Below are 22,146 nucleotides of genomic sequence, written 5' to 3' on the forward strand. Positions count from 1 at the left end.
ATTTAGAAGGCAGACTGGCTTTGTGATGAACACATTAGTGCTTCTGTCGTTAATAGTGCAGAACCACTTTGGAGACTACTGATAAACACGCTTACACATACATGGCAAAACAAACCTGTAACAACACGGTGCAATTCTTTTGTTGTGATGGATCTGTAGAGAAATATCACGATTTCCCATACATGTGTTTAAATACACAAGTTCCAAAAGCTACAGGTGAAATTTCAACCTCTGAAACATACACTCAGTTTGTCACAGGAGGAACTGTGTGTACTCACTTGGGTTGAATTTTGCTGTAATTCAACTATTTTTGGTCCCCACGTGCAATAAACCTACTTGGAGCATTTTTTCCCCCTCTCCATTTCATTCACTTGTTTGTTAAGGACAGATTGATTATTTTATTTAATTTTTTTTAGTGCATGACTTTTCAAGTAACTAGCCTGCAAAAAAAAAAAAAATCTATAAACAGCTTAAAATATCAGGAAGAAATTCCAAGGAAAAGCATTTTCACAAAGATAACATTCTGCACTTTTTGTTTTAAAGACAATATAAAAAGAAATTGATAGTGTATAGGTCCTCACATATATATTAAACAAAAAGAGTTCTTGTTGTATTCAAAAGTAGTTTCTCAGCGTATGCAAACGCTGTATCTTCCCTTATTCAGAATACATTAATTTAGCCTATAAAAATACAGTATGGACAAGTCTTCTCATTCCCTGACATAAGAATTCACAATTTTGACACAAAAATTGTAAACTTTTATTACATTCAAAGTACATTTCTTAAGTCTTTAGAATTTAAGTTCTGAGGCATCGGCAGTCAGAGCTCTTGGTGTACAGCAGAAGTACGTTATTGCAGAGCCTTTACACAGAAGCAGCTCTCTCAAGAGAAACTTACTCCCCACGTATTTTTGTTGCTACCAGGAGGAAAAGAAAGGCTTCCTGCTATGAAAGGTCTGTGTGAACGCATTACTCAGATGAACAATTCGGCCCTGACTTCCAGTGCTACTTCGCTCCACAATCACACGTGGCATCTGAACAAGCTGAATGGGACTTTTTTCATCCTTTAATGCCTGAGTAAGGTTCAGTATCTGAAACAGTAAAAGCAGGCAAGGTGAGGGTGCACAAATAAAACTGTGGCTAACAGGCTTATAAAGTTAGCTTCTGTAGAGGACTGTGCTGTCAAATTATTTTTAAGACACTCTATTGCAAGTAGAAATATTTTATTTATTTGGTAACATTATGACCTCCTACCACTATCTGACTACCCTTCTATTCTTGAGTATTTCATGCAGTCCTCTCTGAATTTTCAGAAAATGTTAGGAAAAAAGAAAAAAATTGAAGAGCATTTTAAATTTAGCACATCTCTTAAAGGGGCACCTTTAATAAAAAAAAACCTGTAAGAAAGCAATCAACACTTATTTAACACAGGATCTACCAGGAATTTAGCTACAAATTATTTTCAGATCAGAAGATATGAAGACATATTATTAACCCCCACCAAACACAGTGCTAAAATCCAAATTCAGCCCTCAGGAGCCTGTTATCTTCCTTCCAAAACTTCAGTGCTCATGAAGTGCCCTGATAACATTGAATGTAGAGTAAATTATCCTGCCGAAAACTGAGGCAAGAATTCAAGTAGTTCTGTTGACACACTTGCATTATCCTTAATATCAAGCCTTTTTTCCCCCTGCACAATGCCCCTCTCTTCCTTGTACGACTCACTGCACGTTCATGGCTGAAGAACCCTGGCAGGTAACAGTTTACTGCAATTTGGCTCCTCCAGCAACTCCACTTGACATTTACATTTTCTAAGTTAAGGCAATCCCTTGTAGGCCTGTGTTACCTGGTTGCTTAGTCTCTATGTTCTGGAGAGAACTTGGGTTTGAAACCCTTATCAATGGTTTTTTTCCCCTGCTTCACAAAAGTATGCTTCTAACTCCTTTTGGTACCTCAGATTTAAAGGTCTCACCCCTTACATGCAAGATGTATTTCTCTTCAGCCTCCTTATCTTTATCAACTAGATTCTTCATTTTCTGTTTTTTTTACACTTTTCAACTTTTACAGACGTATTTACAGATGTTTTGGCTATCCTGCAAGTTCATCTTAACTGAATGAATCCATTATCGTGTGATCTAGAAATCCAACTCTTCCATAACACCCTTGTAACATACTTTGGTTTTACACCAAAAGCAAGTCTAAAATCAGTGCTAAAAAGGCGTCATTTGCTGATGTATTTCCAATCACATCCAAGAATAACTCACTATCTACTTTTCTTCCCTAAAACCATGCCTGAAAACCTGACATTTCCCACAGTGAAACACATTCGTGTTTAGCTACAAAGAGATCTAAAAAAATAAAATAAAAAATTAAATCTCTTCTGAAATCCACCTCAGTGAAACAGTGTGAAGAAAGGGTCCAGATGCAGCCTTTATAGTGGGAAATTAAATTTAGACAACCTTAGCTAGATCTCCCTCAATTATACAGATCAGGTTTTTTTCCTTAAGCTTTTTGTTAAGTAACAGAATCCTTGTAGCAAATCGTCTCATCACAAAAGAACTACTTAACACAGTTTAAGATGGATAAATACTTCAGAAGTGACCTTCCAGTGACTGCATAAACTTCTCAGAAATGTTATTTCAGAAATAACTCCTATAATTCAACTTAGTAAGTAAGGTTTGCTGGCTTTTAGCCACCACACATAACTAATGTTAACCGGGATTACGTTTGACTAAGCAGAGCTGCAGTCTTGTGCAAGATACTTCTTGATATAGGAAACTCTACAGAGAAAAGTTTGGATTAAGCTACTGAAGGAATTGTGAGTGTCTGGCTCTGAACTATCTATGGTGAATTTATGAACACAGAGAAATCATTTTCAATAAATTCAGGGCAAATGAGACTGGTAATTTACCCAGTCCAATGCCCTTACATTTTCACAAATCACTTTTATGCCTACAATGAACTAGATTTGTTCTTAGCTAAAGCTTGTTTTCCAATATCTCACACCAGTCTTAAATTTTAAAACTGCAAGAAGATGGAGAAACCCTTCTCTCTTGCTTCTTTTTAAAAAAACCCTCAACACTTCATTATCATCAAATTTCTAATCTGAAAACGGCTGGATTGGTTCCAAGAATGGTTCTGACATTCCCTAGGATGAAGAAATTTTATTACCCAATATTGCTTTCTTGTAAGAGGTATTTCAATAATCAAGTAAACCCTCCAAAATAGTCACATTTGCTTTATTAACATAATGAAATTACCCACCAAATTTTCCATCCAAGTTTATGACTCTTCTCCAGTGTTTCATTTTTAAAGTACCTTCTAGAATATATAGGTATTAAATCCTTCTCTATCCCTCACAAAAACAATAAAACCCAATTTTGCTATTTAAGAACATTTTCTTCTATAAAATTTTTTTAAAAATAAAATCAGTACACACTTTCTCATCTATATGCAAATAAAAAACTCTACAAAGAAATTTAATGTGCTCAGAAGAAAGTACCTTCAAATGTTTTTCAATTCAATAGTTCGGTTTTGTAGCTCTTAAAAACAGCTGAGAAGTGATGACAAATTAAATACCTAAATAAAAAAAAAATGTAAAAAAGCAGTCTTACCTGCCCCCTCATAACGGACATTTGGTTTTCAAATGTAGCCTTGTCAAATCCTTTATCAGTCTTTATTAAAGAAAACAAGCAGTTACTATAGGAAATGATCCATTTATTTTTAGCTATATATTTTACAAGCAAATTCATCAATTTCATAATATGCATAGTCATATTTACCAAAATTATAATAATCTTTGGAAGCTTCAAATAGTCATAGTATGACCCAGAAAAAGGTCTATTTATTGCAGCAAGTTTATGTATCTGAAAATGAAGGATGTTCCACATCATAAAAGTAAAGTACATCAGGGGATACCACTTCAGGGCATTGGTGGGCAGACTTAATACCATCACATAACATTATACTGCTCTGTCTCTCACCTTTACTCTGGCAAAAGAATACCTCCTGCTTCAGATTTATGAAATACCTCAACTTCCACTGGGTTTAACAGACAACCCTGAGTCACTTTGAATACAACTCAAAGACGCAAATATTCCAAGTGTGTTTCCAGATCTAGTTTTGATGTTACAGCTGCATTTGCATTAAAAGTTTAGAATTTCCATTTCTTTCCATCCTGATCATTTGGATTATTTCACTTGAACATCTGACAATTGTTTATGGAATGTTTCAGAGAAGGACACTTCTTTATATGTCAATATTACAGCACAGTTTCAGTATCTTTAAAATAAGTTTGACTTACTTTAAACATAGTCAAGATTTCAGCATCAACTTCACACAATATATGTATGCAAAATTAAGTACATAAAAGGTATGCAGGTATTTCAAATTACATTAAATACATTATTTCCTCAGGTTGCTGGTTTACTTTAAGTGCATACATACCATACAGGTATGTTAAACTGAGTATTTACACAGATTCGTGCTACAAAAGTTAACTAGCTTTGATTATGTGAAACTTAGATCTATAAAAGGTAATTATGTTTTTAGATGAGCTGATTACTATCAGATACATTAGTGACACAGTTTCCTCTTTAATAAAATAAACCCTTTCTACCATGCCAATGTTAAAGCTAAAATAGCACAGTATCATGAGATACAGAAGAAGTTAAAATTTATAAAAAGAAAAACCATCTAACTATTCCATTACAGGTGTTAGCTATTTCAGTAATGCTCAATTCAAAGAAGCACTCAATTCACCTTAAATAGTTCATAAAGATCTTCACAAAGATCCTGTACGAAGTTCATATCAGAAATGCGAGGAAGAACTAGGTCTCTGGTCTCCTGAGAGAAAGGAACTTTTGCTTGAGAAAGCCAAGCCCAGTGAAAGGGATCTAAAGCAGAAAAACAGTACATGTAATGATTAACAACGGGGAAAAATGAAATTCTCAAGTGCTTGCCACTGATACAATACTCTGTAGTTGGAAGTTCTCAGCAGCAGATCATTTTTCACAACATTGTTATCCCATGTACATCTTTCTGCTACCATTACAAAAGCAGCTTTACAGCTACTTAGCCTTTTTTTCCCAAACAGTTAAAATATATTTTATATATAAATATTTAGTTGAAGCAATAATTTTAAAAGTATATAAATTAAATACTATAAGCAACAGCAGAGGCCTTATACTTTAGTAATGCAGTTTCCTTTGAAGTAAAATAATGGCTGCCATCAAATAGAAATCTTTCAGATATTTGACTCATACTGAAGAATTAACAAAAAACTAGTTACTATTTTTTAATAAAATTTTTGGTTTATTAAAATGCCTTCTTCTAAGGAGACTGAGAAAAACATTCTTAACTTTTCACAGAGTTGCTATTAAACAGCTTTTTCAAGAGATGATGAGTAATTAATATTACCAGATGTTAATCAAGACACCAAACAGCATCAGCTGCAGGAACTGAGGAACATCACTAGTAGTAGGCCACCCACTGAACTTCTTAACAGGGGTCACGGCCCTTCGAGTCTGACAGTCCAGTCAGTTTTCTACCCACCTCACACACAGTCTGTCCAGTCCATATCTCACATTTCACTACAAGAATACTATAAGACGCCATGCAGAAAGAAGGCCTTGAAAAAGTCAAGGAAAATCAGTATTCACTGCCCTCCCCTCATCCACTGAGCCAGTCATCACTAACTCTAGTCAGTCAAGCACAGTTTGTCCTTGGTAAATCCATGCTGGCTTCCCCATCACCTTCTTGTTCTTCATGTGCTTGAACATTCCAGGAGGACTCATTCCACAGTCTTCATGGGGACTGAGGTTAGGATGGCTACCCCATCATTCCTTGTACCCTGCAGCTTGCCCTCCTTGAAGATGGATACTTACCTTTTTCTAGTCATCAGCAACCTCCCACATTACTACAGTCTTTCAAGAGTGATGAGAAATCAGCCTCCCAACAACATCAGCCAGCTGCCATCATGTTTCCAACGCATCCAATCTACTCCTATGAACTTGCTTAAGTGCTTCCTTTCTTCTGCTTTGGGTAATGATTCATTCCCAGAGGTTCTGCTTATGTAGCTCTGAGACCCAAGAGCCTGAGAGCAAATCTTACAAGTGAAAACTGAGGCAAAAATCAGCATTGAATAACTTGTTCTTTCTTATGGCTTTTGCCTTTAGGTCTTTGCTGCACTTTTCAGTCCCACTCTCACTTCTAATTTACTTAACCCCTTCCAGTTGCCCTTTATGTCCTCTGCTAGCTTTACTCCACCTGAGCTTTGACTTTCCAGACTCTATTCCTGCACTTATGGACAAAGTCTCTATTTTTCCAGGGGTGTGCCTACAACCATTATTACTTCCCCCCCGCCATGTACTTAATTTTCATGTCCCAGTTCAGTCAGGAGTCCCCCATTCAGCCATGCTGGACCAACTTCCTGCCTTTTGGATAGGCTCTTCTCCAGCTTTAAGGAGGTTATCCTTGATGATCAACTAGCTTTAGTCATCAAGAAAACACACTCTACCCACCAAGAGCGAATGATTTTGAACACGACGCTCCAAGTTTACCTTTACAGAATTGTCACACACTTGTCCAACTGCAAAAGAATTCTAAAGGATCATCCAAGTTTATTACTTTTGATGCTGAAGCAAAAGATGGTATGAAATAAGCAATAATTGCCATGTCTCTAGAACAGCTGCAGAAGTGACTGTAGCCAAGAGATATGTAGGACAGTAACTATCAAGATGTGCAGAGACTATACAGAGCTCTGGGTGGGGTAATCAACCAGCCTTTGACAGCAAAAGTAGCTCACATTAACTGCCATAATTACCTGATTGGCTAATAGTCCACAGAAATAATTGTAAACCCTGTTGGGCACTTCCCTCCAAACTGTAAGTAGTCAGAGATGTGGTCAGAAGCAATCTAGCTCTAACAGCAATATCAACTTCCAGTCTGCTCGAAAATACTAACTAAAGATTAACTTCTACAAAGTAAGCTAAAGCTGAGAACAAGTAAAAATGACATGTAATTTGTCTACTTGTTCACCTAAAACAGTACCCTTTGTTTTGAAATAGAAATTTGGCCATTACAGAGACAACTTGAATATCCTTGCACTCAAGCCATTTTCCACCACGTGAGAAATATGTTGCCAATTTTTTTCAAATCCACCATCAGTCCAGTTCACATACAGTAGTATGTTTATGAATATCCACGTATTAATATTGTTTAAAGGTATAAGGGTAGAAAAACAAACAAGGACTAAACCACATATGCCATTGCAAAAATGGCATTTGTGGCTAACTTTCTGAAGAAGAGTACATTATCTAAAATTTCATAATGTAACTACAGTGATGATTTTTTAGCTTCTTACTGCAACAACCCAAATAAAAAATAATTATTAGGAAGTTACACTCCAAAAAGGAAGATGATGGAAGAATGCAATACTTACATGCCCTCCACTCATCGGGATGCTTAAAAGGAAATGCTAAACCATTGTCAATTGCAGCAATTTTAACAGTAGATTCTTTAGTTATAGTCCATTGGCTATCCTATGGAAGGAATATTTCAAAAATAAGTGATACCTATGTGCTTATAAGAATAGTGAAATACATTAAAAATACTATATAATACGCTTTTTAGCTTCACTACTTAAAGTCAATTTAAATAATATAAAGGAATATCCACATAAACTCCAGCACATATAATTCCTACTCTACCACCATTAAAGAGGAGCTCTTCCCTCAAATACAAGATAAGCAGAGCACACAAATAGCTGAAGAAATGTACTTGAGCAACAGTGGGCAGTTTTATTATTATCGTAGCCCAAGATAGCAAAGAAAAAACACAGAACAATAAAAATGACTCCTGGCACTGTTCTACAAAGACTAGTCTAATCCATATAGCTTTTCCATTCATTTTGCCTAGAATCACTTGTGGTCATCATATTTCTTGAGATCATACACCAGGACTAAAGCCATGCACTTAATTCCCTGCAAGAGCAAGTTATAAACCCAAACAATTTAAAGAATACAAGTTTCGGGGTTCCATTTTCTTACCTTATCTGACAGATCAAGTCCATCATCTTGTTTTTCATACCTGATCAACCAGTTATCATTACCTCTGTCTTTAAATAGGAAAATGCATGTCACAACATGTCACTTCTATAAAGAAGTCATCATCTATACAATGACTAATATTGTAAACTGAGAATTTATCAAAGGAGTCAGGCAAAACTGTTCCAAAAGTTTTTTCCATCTCAATACATGTGTTTTAACTTTACTGAAATGTATGAGGCAACTGATTTACTGGAAAGACCAAAAATTTACCAACTATTTTAAGGTATGTATTACTGCTTTAGTTTCCCCAACTGGCTGAATATACACCAAAATATCAAGAAAGCCAAGAGAAACTATTTTCATCCACTTTATGCAGAAAGATTTGCTGTACTGTGCACTTTTCGGGGGGGGGGGGGGGGGGGGGGGGGGGGTGGGGGGGGTGTGCAGATCAGGAACCAAACCAAAACTGTCAGCAGCACCAACCACAGTGACTTAAAATTTAAGCTTGTTTCAATGCTGATGGGGAAAGAGAGAAGCCTTCCAAAATTACTGATAGTGTGATGTTTGACTACATGGAGAAAACAGACTCTTCAAAGATGGAGGGGGGGGGAAGACGACACCTGAAGAGCCTTTCAGAAGCTGAAAATGTCTCCACCGTTCAGACAAAACTGAGACATTGAAGGTTTGACAAGGTCTTTCAGATAGAGGATGACTGAATGGATTTCTAGGTCCTTCCATCATCTTAAGGTGCTCCCTTAAGTTTAGTTAAACATCCATCAGAGGATTTTCATGTTCTATCATGATTCAATATATTGAGTGGATGATATTTCCTTCATGTAATGAGGTTTTGCATTTTCACTATTTTCCTTACAATTTTAGGAATGTGAAGTGCATACTAAGTGCACAGTAACTGTTTGAAAACACTAGGATCTATTTGATAAAGCTAACGGGCCACAGCAGCAGCTAGAAAGTATTACGTTCTTATGAAACTTTCTTCTTTTACCTTGATTCTAAAAAGCCACAGGTTAGAGTGACTAATTATCAAGCTGGATTCCTTTCTAACAAGTGAATTTAAGAAGAGGAAAATGAACTAAAGGTGGTATGTCTGAAGGAGAGTAAAGATGCCCAGCTCTGACAAAGCAGCAAAGGAAGCATTTTAAATATAAAGCTGCCTTTGGATTGAGGAAATAAATCACCTACAGAGTCAACAGAAGAAACCTAGCATCCAAGTGAAAGAAACAAGAATGCAGGAGAACTGAAGTACAACTCTGATGTATGTTTCAGTGCCTAGTCACAATGAATATGAATTATTTTGCACTGATGCAAATCTGCACTATTATTGGCTCCAGCTTAGCATAACAGGAATGGTAGTCATGACTTTTCCTATGGCTCCTGAAACTCCATCACCCCTTATCCTGATCAGGGGAAACAGACAGTTAACAGCCTACTGACAGAATTAAAGTGTAAGGAAAATATTTGTTCTTGAATTCTTATGTTGCTTAAAAATATAAAGTAACAGCAAAAAAGGTTGTTTAAATAACGCAATATGACAAAATCCAATGTTTGAAACAAAAGTAATGGCCTCAAATTGTGAGAAAAGCATCTGAAATGCATTAAAGAGCCTTCAGCAGCAGCTTTCCATTTCTGCCTCTCAAAATTAGATATATACCAAGAGACACTAACAAATACCTGTATTTCTGATGACATAGTCCAAGATAACCAATCTTTCAAACTGTGACTGAAATTCTTTCCTTGTGTTCTCAGGTAAAGGATCAGTTTCAAACTTCCTGAGCCAATAGTCAGCTTCCTTATATCCTTCAACAAACAGCTGGAAGGAGCCAACCTGGAACATTAAGAAACTGCATTCAGAAAACGCACTTGGGTAGGTCACATAACTAATCTTAACATTAACAGAAAAACTGATTATCTGCTTTCAAAGTTCAGAACATAGGAAGTATGACACTTAAAAAAAAAAAAGATTACCAAGTGGTTTCTCTTTCATTCCTAAATTCTTAAAAAATAAAGGCTCAAATCATGAGGGTTTTTCCTGGGGTTTTTGGTGGCGGCTTTTTTTTTTTTGGAGTATTTGTTTAAGCACTTACTGAGTTTACCAGGAATAAGATGTAGACAGACAGCTCAACATAAATGAACACTCAGTAATACGAGCAATATTTGAAACAAAAAGAACAAAATAACCTCTATTCTGTTTTTCATTGGAAACGCTTGGTTCAATAGTTCATAGGAAACTCCAAAAATTACAGGAGAAAAGTCTTCCTCTCTGAAAAACTCGTATGTTTCATTGATGAGAACAGCAGCATTAACCATTTTTTCAAGACAGACACTTTTTGCAAAAAAAAAAAAAAAGTCCGAAATACATTTCCCAAAAGAGTCCAAGGAAGAAAAGTAGAGATAGCATAGGCTCCATATGTGTGGGCAACAGAAAAGGTGCTCAAGGTTAAAATTCAAAAGAGGACTTATATCCAAGTAGTAAAATGCAGATAGATGCACATGTGCAGAGACATGGATAAACACATTGCATGATACAAGCTTGCATAACACACGTCACATGGATCAAAATCACTGGGAACTGACACAAGTGGATTACCCAAGCTGTACATAACCTGTACTTTAAAAGTTTAGGAGTAGAACACTGTGGTAATATTTTGGGGTTATAAGGCGGCTCATTTGGTGTGGAAGATGTGAGGTTTTAGTCAGTGGAGTACTGCACACTAGATGAAAGGAAGGTAGGATGAACACAACAGGATACCTAAAAGAATAAACAATAGAAGGGGAAAAAAAAGATTTAGGAAAAATGAAAGAACTAGATAAACTGCAGGGGAGAAACTATTAGACAATATAAAAACATGACACTGAGGGAAAATGTACTGAACAGTGAGCAAAAGAAAAAAAAACAGCGAGGGATGTACAACATTTTAACATGTTATTCCTTCAGCAGAAAGCTAGACTGCAACTGAATCAAAAAGTGGCAAGACTAACAGTTCAAATGAAGGAATGGTGTAACAGAGTGGACAGATTCTGCGTAGAAATAGTTGTATTTATCAAACTTCAGTCATTCAGAGATAGTTTTCAACAAGCAACAAGATTTTTTCTTCTGCTGTTGAAGTTACCTATAAATATTCTTTCTTTTTTCTTTTAATTCAAAGTTTGTGTAAGAATCAGGAAATGCACAAACTACTTCTTTTTCATCTTACCTTAGGAGGTAGTCCAATTCGATTAAATTTTTTAGCAACTTTTGGCACTTTCTCTAAAGCGTATTTCTTTCCTCTTGACTTTGCACGATCTATTGCACTGTAATTAAAGGTCTCACTGACAAGCCAGACAACCTTAAAATATGAAAGTTAAAAACAAAACTCAGAATTCTTTATTATTTCAATTACAAATTTACAGTATATTTTATGCTCAGTTGTCAAAAAAAAAGCAAAAAGGAAGCATTAGGTATTCCCAACATATTTTATATGAAAAGGTGAATATTTGCTATTTTACGTATCTCAAACAAAAATGGGAATCTTCACATGCCGCTTTTTGCATCTCACCAAAACACGAGGCAAAAGTGCCAGAAAACGCTAGAAACCGAAGTGGTTCCAAAGAAGAGGTTCAATTCAGATCTCAAACTTATCCTTTAAAACAAAAACCACACTCGCTATGTCTACACCAAACCACTGTGCCTTTGGACTTGCAATAGTTTATATACGACATGGGGATAATACATGAGATATAAGGATGTCCCCACAGCCACAGTCCAGAGACAGACAAATCTGTCACTATTTTTTTTTTTTTTTGCATTCACTAATTTATGTATTTTCACTTTTACCTTAGTTTTAGGTACAACTCCTAGCCCCAGCTTGTCATCCACAAGATAGGCACCAGCTTCAGAGAGGTATCCCTGATTTGGAACGAGGCAGCCTCTGCCAAAGCAGCAAGGACAGCAAACTTTGTGAAAATATTTGGTCCATTTTGGATTTAGATGTCCATAAGGCTCTTCAGATTTTGGTTTGAACACTCCAATAATTTTCTAGGATAAACAATATAAAATTAAATTATTGATACTTTGAGTTGCAAAAGACTAAAATAATTTTGAAAATTAGTTATTTGAAAGTATTGGTTAGATACTCTACATTGCATTTTACAGTTGCTCTTTTTAGATGATGAAAAAATTAAGAAAATGGTGTTCCAAATAAATTTGTCCTCAAATGCTTGTCCAGAAGTAGTACAAATTCAAAATAGGCTCCTCATGAGAGGAAAAAAATCAAAACCAGTTTACATTTACTAGTTTTTCAAAATCAGAGGACTGTGGTTTAGAATATATTTTTTTTTGTATTCTAAGTTTTTTAAAAAGGAGGTTTTAAAAGTAGTTTTAAAAGTCATTTTCAGCCCAACAATTAACTCATTGACAAGATATTTCAGAGACATAACAGGAAACTGACAAACATACAGAAGGCTAATAGTCAAATGTTACCTTTCCTCTTTTGTATCTATTTTATTTATTGCTTTAAGTTTGAATGGATCAAAATGTTCTGCACTTTGCAACGCCAAAGAGTGGTGTCCTTTACCACTGCTGTAGATTCGTCAGCTCAAAGCTGACAATGGTTCACACTGTCAGCCACCATTTACACTGGAGACATACAGTAAAGCTTAAAATTACTCAGAGTACTGTGTCCAGTTTTGGACACTATGCTTCAAGAAATCTGTTAACAAACTGCAGAAAGTTAAAAAAAACAATGAGAAGAAGCATAAAAAATACATAAATAATGAAAGACAGTTCAACAGGGATTGTTTATTCTAAGAGAAAACAGAGCACAATGAACTATATAATAGAATCATTACAGTTGGAAAGGATCTCTAAGATCATTAAGTCCAACCATCAACCCAACACCACCATGCCCACTAAACAATGTCCCGAAGTGTCACATCTATACCTTTTTTTTGAACACCTCCAGAGGCGGCAACTCCACCACCTCCCTGGGCAGCCTGTTCCAATGTTCGGCCACTCTTTCAGTAAAGAAATGTTTCCTAATGTCCAATCTAAACCTCCCCTGGAGCAACTTGAGGCCGTTTCCCCTTATTCTATCACTTGTTACTTGGGAGAAGGGACCAACCCCCAGCTCACTACAACCTCCTTTCAGGTTGCTATAGAGAAAAAAACGAATGACATATTTACCGTTATCAAGCCAAGAAATGCTAGGCTTAATTCCCAGCAGATAAGTTGCAAAGAAAAAACCCTTTTGAACCTTAAGAACAGCTCAAGACTGGAACAGACTGCCAGGTTGTGGAGTCTCCAAAACAGGATGCCACTAACAACAGGTCAGTTTGACATTCATCAGGAATCTTGTTAAAAAGATCCTGCTCCACAACACAGGCGTTAAGTAGATGATTTCTCAAGGTGCCTCCTACATGTGATTCTGTATTTGTGAACCTCAAACCACAAGATTATTACCACACTAAATACATAACCTTCTAATTGTCTGTGATAAACTTTAGCCTAGTGCATAAAGTCCATGTAATGACTCTTCTATAGCTCAAGCAAAATGCTGTAGAAATGCTGTATCTTCATTCCTTCTCACAGGAACATGGTATACAAATCAAATTCTTATCTAATAAATATTTAAGACCAACTGTTTAAAAAGCATTTTCACATATTAGTACTTCCCTGAATCCTTATGAAAACAAACAAACAAAGTATCTCAATAAGCTAAACACTGCCTGTTGTTGCTCCCACACTCAAAGCTGATTTACACTCTTAAATCATTAACAAGTTTGCTAGCAGTAAGAAACTAGCATTCTGCTTCAGTGACTGCTGATTCAACTAGATTAGGGAGACCTGACTAGCTGTTCTACCTTCTAGAGAATTTTCACTTACTTTGTCCAAGACAATCTAACTAGGCCAAGCTTGTTCAAGAAAATGTTGCTTTGTCCAAGACAAACTAACTACAGAGAACGTACTTCATTTGGTTTGTAAACAGATTACACAAGACAGCAGGCACTAGTAGCATCACCTGTCTTGTCCATCTATTTTGATCCATTCCCATCAACTACCAGGAGAAGTTAGTGATGAAATATCATCATCTGCATTCATCATATAAGATTCCCATCCACAGGGGAAGGAAACAAATTGACAAAAATTCTCGTTTTCTGTATGCTGTTATCTGCAATTCTAAGGTTACATTCAAAATCATGAGTAAGCTCTATGCAACTGCCCACAATTCAATTTAGACCTACACAAAAGGTTATGCTTACAATAAATGTTCTGTGCAACATGAAAGGCCAGGATGTTCTCTGTTTTTTGGTTTGGTTTTTTTTTTTTTTTTTTTTTTTTTTTAAATCACAACACTTTGGAAACTGAATTTACTCGGTATACTAGTTTAGTCAAAATTCTAATGTCAGGTTTAGAATTGTTAAAGACTTAGCTATTTTTTTCCTATTGAACCACAGGTATGTACCTGCTCAAAACAAAGGCAGCAGCTTTTCATTTCCCAGAAATTTGGTGTGTATTTGGTAGTGTATGCCAAGCCATTAATTATATCTTTCCTGAATTGCTCCTTGGATAGTATTTCCTACAAACCAGCCATTTTAAGAAGGAGCTTAACTCATTCCATTACTTGCCTGGACCGTACTGTGCTATACTATCAAATTAGATACAGTTTTTAAGTTTTCACTGAAGTTAGAACCTTGCTAAATTTTGCAGAGCCACTGCTGTTGAGGACCAGAGTAGAATCAGAAAGTTCAATATGTAGACAACCTAGCAAGGCCAGTCTTAATTTTGCAAGTCAGAATTAATTTCTAGACTGACTCCATTGGCATCACCAATCAGCCAATAGCTAAACTGTCAAAAATATGTTGCAGAACAGTTTGTAACAGACACAACGTCTTTTATTTCTTATATAATGAACAACAAATGCAGAAATATTCAACACTTCAGCAACAGCGCTGCTGAAGTACTGAACTGCTTCCTATTAGTATACAACTATGCCAAAAATGCAAAAAGTTAATAATTTTGATTAGGCAATTTTAGTATTATCTGACAGACCCAAATCAGTGAATAAGATGACCTAATGGAAACAGGTTATTTCACCTGTAACTTGGTATTAGTGTGGGCAAAACACTTCAGAAGCTGACCAGTAAGAAGGCTTAGCATGTCTTTAATAAGCTTTTCCCCAGCACAAGGAAGAGATTACTCAAGAAGAATAGGAGAAAGCAAGTCACAAAACTGGTTTGAAGTAGAATGATGCAATACTCTCTCAAACAGGATGTGAAATCCATTCTAAAAATGGGAGTTGCACTATTGACAAAAGAAGTTTTATCAGACATTTAATATGGACAACAAATTTAGATAAGCTCTAAATTTAGCAGTAAGGATAAAAGCAAAATTGAATGTCAGCTAGGAACTCAGTATCATTATTCTCACAGTCCCATGTTGGCGAATACTTTCATACTTTGCCATGACATTTTTCTGGTCCACGTAAAAAAAAATTGGTGGTTTTTCAGTCTTCATTTCTGCTAAGGACTTGCATTCAAACCAATAACCTGCATGAAGGCAGAGGGCCAGTCACTACTAGGAACAAAAGCAACACTTCACTGCAAAACAGAAATAAAAACAACAAGCAAATCACCACGTAAGAAACAAGGAAATAAGGTGCTCCATTTGTAACCATAGCATAAAATACTATGGTTACAAAAACGATGTGTAAGTACTCTCTCACTAGCCCCAGGTCACAGTGAGTGAGTCTCTCAGGCATTTTCTAGTCACCAAAAAACTTCAAAATCAGTCTGGAGAGCCTTCAGACAAAGCAGATTTGAACATACGGAAATCCAGATCTTTTCCTAGTAATTCCTCTGCTAACTAACTTTCTAAGAATAAAAGATCTCAATTGCACAGTATTAAGAAAAATGAAAAAACACCCACTTAACCACTTTTAAAACATTTTTAGCATAACACTGTAGAATACTCTTCAGAAACATCATACATTGAGTTTTTCAAAAAGTATTCATTTAAACCAGTTCTTGGTTCCTTACTCAGATTTTTTCCTATTGTATATTAAATAAGATAGAACCAGATTGAAGGGGGTCATTACTAACACTTGTTCCTGAACACGGGAGTATGAACTGCAATGTGCAGTTCTTAGATTTTTAAGGGTACTTCTGCCATTTTCCACCTTAGAAATAAATTAATAAATTCCTATATTTATTTGTATTAAGTCAGGTAACTATTCTAAAACTCACTCATTCAATGAAATGTAAATCACCAGAAAAGCGGCATTAAAATAAACTAAACAGCTATGAAAATTAATTGGCAAGACAGGAATATATTCTGTAATTACTAATAATACGAATAAAAGCTAAACAAAATCCACTAATACTTCCTATGAACGGTAAATAACCATTTTGGGGATGCAGGGAAGAAAAACCTCGAATATGTTCTGAAAACCTTAGGCACTTAAAGTATTACTACTTTCTGTCCAACACAACCAGGATCTTCAGGATTAATGAACACCTACATCTACCTAAGACCAGAAGACTGCTGCTTGAGCTTAAAATAAAATGAGTTACAACAAATTAACAAAGGTGTGGGGGCTGGGAGCCTTCTTTTTTGGAACAAGTCAGTAAGCAGACAAAGTATTTCTGATTTAAAGAAAACAATGTGAATGTATGTCTGAAACATCATTTTCTCTTACTAAATAGTGCTAACCAAATGTAACTTTCCAAGCAAGATATTCAGGAAACTGTTACTTCTCTGTCTCAAAGTAACCTTAAGACACGTCTTTAATGATCGCTATTCACGGTACCATTTACCACTAAGGGAGGCAAAACCAAATCTTCAAGATTCAGCAGACAAGTACAAGTAAAACGGTAGATTTGTTTCTATCAGTCTTCTTGCCCATCTACCAATCATACAGGAGGAAGGAAACACGCCCTAAATAAAAGACTACCTAAAAAGAAAAGTAGTAAAAATATAGCAGGTTTGGCTAAAGAAACCTGAACAGTACCCAAATCAGAAGTCCAGTTGTGTCAAAAATCAATTCAAACATACAAAGAACAAAATTAAGATTCTGCACAAAGGAATTCCTGAATTGTTTTCAGACGTTAAAGAGGCCCTTTTATTTTCTCCATATTTCTTTGATGCAGATCATCTAAAACATGGTAAAACTGCAACAGAGAAATAAGTTATTTTGGTTTAGCTTATGCTGCAAGACATAATTAGAAATCTAAGTATTACATGCATTGATTTTTCCAACATAGATTTTGGCATACCATAAATTATTAAACAACTTAAATTAATTTCCATTTTAACAGAAACCTAGAATTTCCATTTTAAACTTGTTGCTGATAGTATCCCTGACTTTGCAGTAACATGCTCACCCCTTTTGGATCCTTGGCAAAGTAACTCCCACTGGATCCTTGAGAGATTCTTTCTGGAAAAACTCCACATTCTATAGCTTGTTCTGCTCTCAGAATAATTTCTGCAAATTCTGGATCATCTAAAAATATATTCATATCAGCAGTATGTCCTGTATGCCCTGAAAAATAAGAAAACAAGCAATCTTAAGTGTAATTCGTATTATGAATTAACAACAGAAGTAAACACACTGAAAAGCTAACAGCCTTCCCTGCTAACACCATTCAACAGCAGGCTGGAACATCAGGTCCATTAAATAAGTGCAAGTTTTCCCACTGATTTACCCACATCTAATCAAGCTTTTGTCTAAAGTAAATCAGCCAAATCTGGAACAACTAATTGAAGACTACCAGTGCAAAGTGTTTATACTTTTCAAGAGGTTTTTTAAAATTTTTATTTACATAAGGAAGCCTGTAAGAAAAAAAACCCTAAAGCGCTAAAGATTTTACATACCGTTTTTATTAAGATTTTTGTGTCCTTTTGTAGAAAAACCTGCCTGAAAGTAAACTGTCCATCACCCACTAACTAACAGAATGGTACCATACCATTCATCTAACAGCTTGGCTAATGTGTTCATTATCCACTAAGACGCAGCGCCGTTATTCACAATACAATCTGTTACACATAGCACTGACAAGTGGCACCAATACCCCAGTGAAGCACTGCACACCGTCACCATTCCGACATTAAACCACTATCGCCTACTTCTTCACACACCTACCAGAAGATCAGCTCTATGCAGGCATTTATGCAAACTCTGTGGCTCTGCAAACATTTAGAAACATAACTAGAAAAGAACTTGCTGGGATTTAATACTTCTATTGCCCTTTAAACTTTGTCAAATGATTTCTTTGCAATTTTTGAATCTGTGGATTTTTGTACCTTACTTTTAAGCCTAGGATTATTCCTTCCTTACTGAGTGCATTTTAATGGGTCTGTGCGTTAGGGATCACTTCTGCATTAACAAACAGCTACATTACTCTAAATTAAATATTCACAGATCAAGTTGCCTTGTTCCCATTTCAGCACTTGAAGAAATCTAAGATAAAATAAAACACATATATTCTTCTGGAATGACAACCGACACAGAATCCACTCAGAAAAGATACTCCTAAACAGTTTGTGGATAGTCAAAAAAAAAAAAAAAAAAATCACTCTATGTTTTGGAACAACTTTTTGTAGCACAGGACATTCTTTGAAGTTTTCTAGAACATTGCCAGTTGCTTGCATGAACTACTCACAAATAATAACATGGCTTCCAAACAAAAACAACTAAAAAGCATAAAACATAGGAAAACCTTAGTGTAGTTGCAACAGGAAGAGAAGCCTTAAAACTAATAACTGCTTATTCTTAAGGATCAACCACTACAGCCCACTGGATCAGAACCTGTTAGACTACTTGGCCAATACTTCTGCGATAAACTGCAGTTTAATTTTAAGACTTTTACCAAGACTGCCAGGGCAATCAATAAGTTACATTTCATAGTCATCTACAGAGAGAAAGGGAAAGGGTTCCAAGATTTCTGTGTCACAAAGTACTTAAGCAAGTTAGGGAAGTAAACAAAAAAACTCACAATACACTTACTTATATGGAAAAATTCACTTTGAATCAGTGGTTCTTATTCCATATTCAAGCCTCACCTATCTCTACACGAGAAACATCACATCACACAGCTGAGCTGCAACTACGACACATTCTCATCAGTGAAAGCAAAATCAGGGTTGTGCATTATACTGTCACCAAACAAAATGCAACACCCATATTAAGTTGCTCTGTACATTAATCTTCCAGATGAAGAGGACCTACAGGTGAACTTTCTATCACTGGGACTGAGGTTTTCTATGCAGGAGACAGCTTTCTCAGAGGTCAGTTTTTAATTTCTGTGCATTCATTCCAGACTGTAAACCATAAGAAGTCTCACTGCCTTGAGGAAATTCTTCAACCATGTCTTTTCTAACATGAAAGATAACTGAAGGAAAAAAAAAAAGATTAAATCAAAAATAACATTAGAAACAAACAAATCACATTATGCTGCATGCTCAAGGAAGAAGAGAAAAATAATTTTTGAAACTTATGATTTGTTCGGTATCGCTGCTGTGCTACTAGAAAGCCTTCTGTTACCACAGCGATGTGGCTGTATAAAAACATAACAGGCTGAAAACAAGGAAATTGGTAGTTTCAATAAGTTTCTTTCCAAATAAAAATAAGCCATTTTAATTGAAGCTAGTCTTTGCTGGAACGTGGCAGGGTTTTCCGAGTTGGTTTCTTCTTCAAAAATTATTCTAATCAAGTTTTCCATTGTGAAAGGTCACAACTTACTCCCAGTACAGTCTCTAAACTTATAACTAATCAAGGTTTTTCTTGCAACCACTCTTGAAAACTACTCTTCTCATTAAACTCCCACTCAGGAGACCAGGGCTCACGCACACGTACACTCTAACTACCAAGCTCAGAAATTTTTTTTTAAATTAATTCGGACAAGGCCTAAGGCTGTGAAACTGCTCAACTGGAATAATGAGGATGCACCAAAGAAGACACAAATACTATCATCCATATATACACCTCAACCTGTTCTTCCATCAGATTCACATGACGCAAGCTAAACTAACACACTTTGCAAGAGTAACATGTATGAACTCCTTTAACACTAAACTAGCTTTACACTACTTTAACACGATTAAAGGTAACCCCTTCAACCAATTCCATCCGTTTCTATACAGTCTCAAATTCTGACCATAATTCCTTTATGAAAACACTCTCCGTGTTACAGTAACATCCCTGAATAACATCTGTTGCACATTTGTTCCATCTGACACGTGAGACGTACAGAAAAGGTAGGGACGAGGAAACAAGAGCAAGAGATGAGATGCTGCGATCAATCACAGCTCTGAGGTTTTCTTACGTACTCTCAGGGCAGATCCCAAGCAGTACTCTGCATTCTCCATCCTAATTGCCCCAGTGGTGAAAGAGCCACAGCTCTAGTCTCCAAAGACTAACTGCTATGTTTTGATAGGAGCACTGTCTCCATTAACACATCTTAAGCCTTGTGGGAACAAGACAGGAGAATGCTAACATTTTAATGGCACGGGTGCATTACAAGTCTGGTTTACACTTGGGACCATTGGTTAAAAGGTGACTTTTTTTTCCTTATGGTTAAACACGGTGCACTAGCAAAAGCTCTCTGTGGCTACTAATAAAAAAAGTTACTAGCATAACTTACTTTGCTCAATGATGGGTGTTTTGTTTGGATTTTTTTTTAATACACTATCATTGCAAAAGGAAAATTTTTTACCAGTCTCTGGCAAGAAATCCTATGGTACAATTACAACAGCAAACAGTATTAAGTGATAGAAGTCCACAGATTTCCATCAGCAAACTTTGTAAACAGATATACATCTATTTGTAAACAGATACACATCTATTTACAAAGTTGCACAAAATCTGAAACTTGAAAGTCCAAAGGAAAAAAAGGAAGCAATAAATATTGTATAATTTATCACCTTGCCTATATATTTATAATTAGATGATGGTCACACTTATGCTTCTTTTCAAAGCAATAACTAAGTTCTTGCATTTCTGAATTTTCACATCACATTTCCTTCTCTCTTCAAGAACAGATTTCAAAACATGGAAAGCAGATAAAATTTTATTAAAACTAAAAATATGACAGAAGAGTCCACATCAAAAACTCTTAATACATGTGATGGTACAAAGAAGTGAATGGATAATTGGAGCAAGAACAGAAACACATTAAAAACTTTTCTACAGGATGAAAAGATGGGGGTCACAAGCAAGTAACTGCTGGAATAGGCGAGACAAATATAAACTTCAGCGAGTTTGCCAAGTGTTCAGGAAGAAGCAGCCAGTGCCACCACAGAACGGTCTGTAAAACATGCAAAGCCAGAAGTTTCAAAAAATATGACAAACACAAACAAAGCAAAGCCCAACAAAACCGAGGACACGAGTACCAGGAGAAGTAACAGTGGCGACAGTCATGAAGATGCAAATGAGCGCCTGCAGCCCTGCACATAGAAAAAGCTGTCGAATTTCGAGTCGTTCACAGCACTTTCCCTTCAAAGGCCATTAGTCAGCGAGCCCTTACACCAAGCAAGGGCCGCGCACCTCTGTCCCCCGCTGGCACTACGCCTTCCAAGAACAGCTCGCAGTAAGCTTCCCGTGAGACAGGGACGCCCCCAGGAGCCACCGGGCGCGGCAGGCACAGCGACCACACTTTCGCCCCTACGGGTACTTTTGTACTCTCGCTGGCAGGACAGGGCAGGGGCCACCTCTCTCCCGAGACACCCGGGCAGCCCTCCCCAAGCGAAGCCACCGTGCCCTGCCCCACTGGCGCACGCCCTGCCCCACTGGCGCACCCCCCGCCCCCGCAGCTCCCCGGCGGGGGGGGCGGCGGCCCCAGGCCCTACCTGCGGCGGCGCGGGGCTCCTTATCCCAGGCGGCGCCCGCTCGGCGGCCGTGGCCGGCGCCCGACGGCCGCAGGAGAGGCTCGTCCTCTCCATCCCCCTCGGGCCCCGAGTCCTCCTCGCCCTCCTCCTCCAGCCCCAGCTCCCCACACAGCCTCACGGCCCCCCCAGGGGCGGCCTTCACCCTTTGCAGCCCCGCCTGAGGCGCCGGCCCCGCGAGGAGCAACAGCCGCTCATCGGGCTCCTCGGCACCCGGCTCCGCCAT

The 22,146-nt window shown here is 37.0% G+C and overlaps 1 protein-coding gene across 2 annotated transcripts; it reads right to left on the minus strand.

Annotated features, from left to right (window-relative positions):
• Nucleotides 1-890: 890 nt before the first annotated feature.
• Nucleotides 891-22,146, minus strand: PI4K2B (phosphatidylinositol 4-kinase type 2 beta). 2 transcript variants are annotated; one of them, XM_086463971.1, is made up of 10 exons: nucleotides 21,885-22,146; nucleotides 17,423-17,571; nucleotides 11,880-12,080; nucleotides 11,260-11,391; nucleotides 9,737-9,890; nucleotides 8,048-8,115; nucleotides 7,441-7,540; nucleotides 4,761-4,894; nucleotides 3,614-3,673; nucleotides 891-1,090 (listed from the first exon to the last, which is right to left on the minus strand). In XM_086463971.1, the coding sequence occupies exons 1-10, from the start codon at nucleotides 22,144-22,146 to the stop codon at nucleotides 917-919; spliced, it is 1,434 nt and encodes a 477-aa protein (XP_086320097.1). In that variant the 3' UTR covers nucleotides 891-916. The 2 variants fall into 2 exon arrangements, with proteins under 2 accessions (XP_086320097.1, XP_086320096.1); XM_086463970.1 differs by having other exon boundaries at nucleotides 17,423-17,580.

The sequence above is a fragment of the Leptosomus discolor genome, chromosome 4 (assembly GCF_034619465.1).
Source record: "Leptosomus discolor isolate bLepDis1 chromosome 4, bLepDis1.hap2, whole genome shotgun sequence".
In the NCBI taxonomy this organism is placed as follows: Eukaryota; Metazoa; Chordata; class Aves; order Leptosomiformes; family Leptosomidae; genus Leptosomus; species Leptosomus discolor.

Bases quoted from the DNA above. Each gene is read 5' to 3' on its own strand.
- PI4K2B (XM_086463970.1), bottom strand. From the start codon at position 22,146: ATGGCGGAGCCGGGTGCCGAGGAGCCCGATGAGCGGCTGTTGCTCCTC. The intron at 12,081-17,422 runs GTGAGCATGTTA...TGTTTATCCTAG, and splicing joins TTGCCAAGGATCCAAAAGGG to AAAATTATTGGAGTGTTCAA. The intron at 11,392-11,879 runs GTAAAAGTGAAA...TCATATTTTAAG, and splicing joins GAGTTGTACCTAAAACTAAG to GTTGTCTGGCTTGTCAGTGA.